General features: G+C 41.2%; 1 protein-coding gene across 1 annotated transcript; it reads left to right on the forward strand.

The window, feature by feature from the left end:
• Nucleotides 1–531: 531 nt before the first annotated feature.
• On the forward strand, nucleotides 532–5,410 carry si:ch211-153b23.4 (uncharacterized protein LOC335392 homolog). The gene is made up of 9 exons (XM_034121085.1): nucleotides 532–586; nucleotides 1,414–1,527; nucleotides 1,625–3,298; nucleotides 3,835–3,934; nucleotides 4,016–4,164; nucleotides 4,256–4,368; nucleotides 4,450–4,539; nucleotides 4,631–4,753; nucleotides 4,847–5,410. Exons 1-9 carry the CDS (start codon nucleotides 532–534, stop codon nucleotides 5,045–5,047), a joined length of 2,619 nt encoding a protein of 872 aa, XP_033976976.1. The 3' UTR covers nucleotides 5,048–5,410.
• The last annotated feature ends 590 nt before the right edge of the window (nucleotides 5,411–6,000 follow it).

The following is a 6,000-nucleotide window of genomic DNA, read 5'->3' on the forward strand; positions in this document are numbered from 1 at the left end:
TAACCAGGAACCTGATGGATTGACTCAGTTACCTTTTAAGGTAAAATGCTGAGTCATCCGTCTCAGATTTCAATGCACAACAATGGGGAACATTTAGGAACATTTAAATTACTATATGAAACGATTTTGACTGGTTTGCATACACTAAAAATAAAAATGTGATAATTATTTGATTATAAAGATGCATTAGGTAATTTACTGTATTTCTAGGCTAAATAAATACAGAGCAAATAACAGATGCTTTTAGTATAATATGAAAGTTTGGACATTTTGTGTGACACAGTTGGAAGAAATATATTAGCCTAAAACATATTAAGCTAAACAAAAATCACCGTTTTGTTGTTAATATTAACATGACTTTGAAATGAATATATAAAAGAATATAAAGATGTTTTTAAGACGTATTTTCAGTGGGATGAGTGTGTGACGCACATGACTCGGCATTTCCCGGTGGGAAGATCAGTGGTTTGCGTGCTGACGTCACACGCAGCAGTATAAAGCAGCTTCACGTGCTCAGAGCTGTACTCCGCTATGGCTCACCCCCACTCTCTGCATGAGTCCGTCGGCATACTGGGCATCTCTGGAGGTAAAATGTACATACGAAGTAACGATGTTTTTATTGCGGTAGTTGTACTCGCTGCTTGTCTACTCTTATTTATCATTAGGCCTACTATCATGAATTGTTGGATTGAATTCAGTGAAATCCTTTTGTAAACATTTTTCTTTTAAAAGTAGCCTATGTTAAGTTTCGAAAAGTTAGGGGGAAAAAACGAGTAGCCAAATATTAATATCAGAAACCAATCTGTTGTTTTTAATACATAAATGCAATTACTACGGTAATCTTTGCTAAAACAAAAACATTAAAGTGATACTTTGGTACAGCTTACAGTTAGGACTGGTTTTAAACCCCCTTTTAAACATCCTCATGGACCCTTCGTTTTATGGAATTTTAATTATTGTACTCTAACTGTATTTGTGTCATTGTGTTAAGTACCTCTTTTTATTGGTATTTTCACATTTATCTTGTAAGATTCATTTGTTGTTTTAACATTGCTTTTACTTTGTCAATTGTGTTTGTTGATTTGTGAAGCCCTCTGAGACAAATATGATTTGTGATATTGGACTATATAAATAAACTTGAATTGAATTGAATATATAAGTTTGGCATTTGTTTTATTTAATCGTGTTTGCAAATTAAAACATGGAAATATTTTTGTTTTTCTTTAGTTTACAGCCATATGGCACACACATATAGACTCCTGTTTCACAGCTTCGTTTTTTAAATTGTTTTATTAAAGATTAGTATCTCTGACTCTAATTTATTACTTTTTTCACAGTGCATCAAGTGTATTTTAATAACATTTTTGAAAATATGTCAGAGTAAGAAGGATCATGTTTTCATTTTACTTACAGGTTCTCTCCTGCTTTTGGTGAACAACTATGCCAGCTCGCCTGTTAAAGAATTCATCCCCCATACTGCACTGGGGATTCTGCTCCTCATCATTGCAGTCCTCTTAGCCTATGCAGGTTAGTTTAGTTTATTCTTATTAACTGAATCAATGGTTAACTTGTTATTGGGTAAGCTCACGGTCTTCCTCTCCTCTGTTTACTCTTCCTCTCTAAGGGATCTCTCGCAGCCTGTCCCACGCCCAGCTGTTTTCCTCTGTGTGTCTGACTGTCTCTGCCCTGTGGTGTGGGTCCGGTCTGGTGCACATCCTGGTGGGGCAGGGGGTGCTGCAGCCCTCAGAGCTGAGAGCCTCTCTGGTCCCGGGCCTGGCAGCATTCACCTTAGCTCTGCTCATCATAGGTGGCGTGGCAATAGCAGTGAAGAAAGCAGTGCTTTTCCTCATAGCTTTCTGCATTAGCTTAGCATGTGCCCATGAAATCGCTGGTTTGTCAGCTGTAGGTTTTGGTCAGTCTGCTACAGCTGCCAACTACCTTCTTGTCTGTCTGGTTGGTCTTTATTTTGGATTTGGACGTCTGCTGTCCATCATCACTCATGGTAAAGTGGAGCCTCCGGGAACAGGCCTGAAGAAAAAAGCTGAGCTGGAAACTGAGCAGAATCAGTGTAGTGATGCAGTGTCAGTGTGTCTGGTGATGAACTTGCTCTCCGCCTCAGTGTTAGCCTGTCCTCTGTTGGGCGTGGTCCCCCGGCTCTCCGTCGGTCATGTCCCCTGGCTGTGGACGGCTGGAGTCTTTCAGCTTGGCATGTGTGTCCTCTTCTACAGAGCCATGGACACACTTGCTGCCACTTTTTACGGCTTCACTGCTATCCTGAGATTTGCCGAGGGCTACAGTGCTCTTCTATCATTCTACTCAATTCAGCCTTTCTCCCCTGTTCCCTTCCCTGCTGTCTTCTCCGTGCTCTTCTCCATCCTGGCTGTGTTCAGCTGTCAGAAGAGCCTGGTGGAGGGGCTCTACCAGTTATTCTTTGCAGCTTATTGTATCGCCATCGCAGCCCAGCCTCAAGGCTTCTTCCAAGGAGGCACACAGGGTGTACAGGGAGCTATATTTGTACTCTCTGCCGGCATGCTTTTAATTACCACATTCAATATGGTCTCGACTACAATGATTCCCACAGGCCAGGGCTGTTTCAAGGCCTTAGTAGCCAGGATTCAGGGCCTCACTCTCAGAGCCCATGATAAAGAGCTACATGCTCCTCACCTGGGCTACTCCAAGTATGCTGATGCAGAGGTGTTGGGCCACGCCTGCAGTGTGCTGGCTGCTTTTGCTGTCACAGCCACAGTTGGTGACAGAAACCCTCTGTCTGTGCTGGTTCTGCCCTGGGTGGTGGTGGCTGGCGGCGGGCTCCAGCTGCTCTGCGGCTCAGTAGCTTTTGCGCGAGGTAAAACCTTTGAGAGCACAGTTTTTACTCTGTACGGGGTGATGTGGGCAGTGTGGGGGTTGACCCGATACGGCGGCCTGTACGGTGAAACCAGAGGCTTCCATGTGGCTGTCGGGATCATAAGCTTCATGCTGTTTAACTGTTTAGTGACGGTCGCGGCGTTGTTTCTAAATGTCGCCTGGTTTGTTTATGCCCTCACCTTCCAGCTCATCCTTATAAGCTTCTTGCTGGATGCAGTAGGCTCACTGCCTTATGGTTATGACATTGGAGTCACCATCATCTTTGGTCTGGTCAGTTTTTATTGTTTCCTGGCACACATTTTCAACAGCACCTTCCAGTCCCCCCAGATGCCCTTAGGAAAACCTTTAGTGAAGCTGAGCGGGGTTGGAGGAGGCGCAGATGTCTGTCCGCATGTACCGGCCCGCAAGGCCTCATCCGTCCAGCAGATTGCCGGTGAGAATCTTCAAAAGTGATACTTCTCCATAAAGATTAGCATTTGTGCATCAATTATTATTAAACCTTGAAACTTGAAGACTTTGCCTTTCTTGCATTAATTCATGGTGAACGAAGAATCAATAAATGGAGAAAAACTGTTGTGAATTCAAGTAAATAGAGGTTCAACCTCAGGAAAACTATATCACAGCATAAGTTCTTTAACACAACTTGTGCAGTGTAGTTAAACTCTCATGTATCCAGTACACTCATTACTTCTCAAACACAGGCATTAATACTGTGTACTATAGTTAAAACACTTTGGAATGATATGAGTCGAGTAATGCGTCAGTGCAAGTGCAAGAGTCTTTATGCAGAAATAGTAAGGTTTTAATGAAAAAAGTAGTAAACAAAAAACTTGATAAATGAGTTAAAAGAAAATCTACAATACAAGGTAACACAGTGAGCGTAATTGATATACAAATGGTCGTTCTGTGAGTTAAAAAAAAAAGTTGTTTACATACTTGCCGTTACTTTTCCTCTTTTACCATCTGTAGAAATCATGAAAAATGGGGGCATATGTGGAATGCCTACTGACACCGTCTATGTGCTGGTGGCAGCTTGCAACAGGCCAGACGCAGTTATCAAAGCTTATAAGTGAGTTTCCATTTTAGATTTTATCTACATTCATTTATTGATTTGATTTCATTACTCTTTAATTGCTGTGTTTGACTCCAGGGTGAAGAAGCAGGCGGAGGACCGGCCCATGTCTCTGTGGATCTCCTCCATCAAGCAGCTGGAGCCGGTGCGACACCTGCTGAGCCCTCTGCTGCTGGACTTCATGGAGGCTGCCTGGCCCTCCTCGATCAGCATGGTCATACCCAGAGGTAAGTGTGCCTTCATGTATGATTATTAGTGCGTGTGCCTATGTTGGTGCCTCATGACGGGGGGTTTACGTTGGTTTTTCGGCTCACACAGGCCCGTGGATGGACACTTTTGGTTTAGGGGATGCTGCCAAACACATAGGGACTCCACAAAGCATTGCCATCAGAAACCCAGACTGCTCTGTGGCCACACACCTCATTAATATGGTAAGGGAATGAATCATTCAAAATGTGTGTGAAACTAGTCAGCAGGCCTTTTGTTTAAAACAACAACTTTTTTTCTTGCAGGTGGGGCCCATCGCTGTAACCTCAGCCAACCCTACAGGCGAGGCAGACACGACTCACCACAACCAAGTTTACGCCAAGCTGGGAAAAAAGGTTAAGACAATATTTATTATTATTAAATATAAGAGGCCTGGGTACGTTATTTTATTTTCCAGTAAACTACATGTGCTTTTTGCATGGTTAGGTTGATGGAGTGCTGTGTGACGGACCCTCCCCAGAGAACATTGCCTCCACTGTGGTCGACTGCACTAAGATCGAGACAGGACATATTGGTTTCTTCAGAGTGGGTCTCATTCCTAAATCTAAGGTAATGTTGGTTCTATGCATTTAGTTCTAATACACAATTCCAACTTAGTGCATGCTTATTCTAATACCTGCTGCTTGTGTTTGTGCTTTAAAGGTTCTTCAAATCTTTGAGGAGGTTCAGATGCGGCACAGACATGGGCAGACAAACCCTGCTTTCGAAGATGATGTACATCTGTCTGATATACAAAGGGACAAAAGTTTCGTAATGGAAGACGCAGCAGAGTCAGGAAGAGGAAGCGGAAACTCTACACCATCCACAGTTTCACCTGAACAAAGTCCAGTCCTCATACATTAGTCATAGCACCAATGCACTATAACAAATGTTGCCAAATGAAATTTGTATTCAGATTTATTTAAATGTAAAATCCATGCAGGGATGGACATGCAATAGTTGCTATGGTGTTGTTTGATTGATGTTCTGATGTCTGTATTATGCTGGTCTGTTTATCTGAATGATGCATATTGGTGTGTCATTTATATAGCGGTATGCACACAGACACTAATGTCACTTATCTAGCTGGGTAACTTAAATTTGTGTTTTGTATTGCACGTATTATTAAAAAATGTTACATTTTTTCACAAATTTGAAGTATCTTAAATACATGAATGTACTGTGTATATTCACTTTCATGATAAATTAGGCTTCATTAAATTATTTCCAAAGAAGTTTTATTTTTTTCATATTTTTAGCAGAATATTGATTTGTGTTTTTCTCTGTTGCATATTAAAGTCTCCTGACTGCATTACAACATCTCATTATGGGCAATATGAAATATAAATACATGCATAATAAACAAAATCACATAAATATACAAACATATTATTTATCTAATCTGTCAATTAAAATGAGCTTTATTCCAAAATTAGGTTAAACCAATCCAAAGACAACACATATTTGTCAGTAGCAATATGTTGGACGACTCAATGATGAATGTTTATCTGAAAAAGTCAGATCATGCCTTAAGTTGAAAATGGATTAGTATGGATAGATCAATGCAATACTATGAGGGGCCGTACAGGCCGTAATTCATACTGTCCTCTCACACACATATATTCTCCTTTTACATACATATATTTTCACTCTTACCCACATTCATTCTCCTTTTACATACATTACATTTCATTTAGCTGACGCTTTTATCCAAAGCGACTTACAATTACCAATTACAGGGACATTCTCCCTGGAGTAACTGAAGGCTAAGTGCCTTACTCAAGGGCACACTAGTTGTGGTGTTTGAACCTTCCGAT

Source organism: Trematomus bernacchii, unplaced genomic scaffold (assembly GCF_902827165.1).
Source record: "Trematomus bernacchii unplaced genomic scaffold, fTreBer1.1, whole genome shotgun sequence".
NCBI lineage: Eukaryota > Metazoa > Chordata > Actinopteri > Perciformes > Nototheniidae > Trematomus > Trematomus bernacchii.

Bases quoted from the DNA above. Each gene is read 5' to 3' on its own strand.
- si:ch211-153b23.4 (XM_034121085.1), top strand. From the start codon at position 532: ATGGCTCACCCCCACTCTCTGCATGAGTCCGTCGGCATACTGGGCATC. The intron at 3,935-4,015 runs GTGAGTTTCCAT...GTTTGACTCCAG, and splicing joins GCAGTTATCAAAGCTTATAA to GGTGAAGAAGCAGGCGGAGG. The intron at 4,165-4,255 runs GTAAGTGTGCCT...CGGCTCACACAG, and splicing joins CAGCATGGTCATACCCAGAG to GCCCGTGGATGGACACTTTT.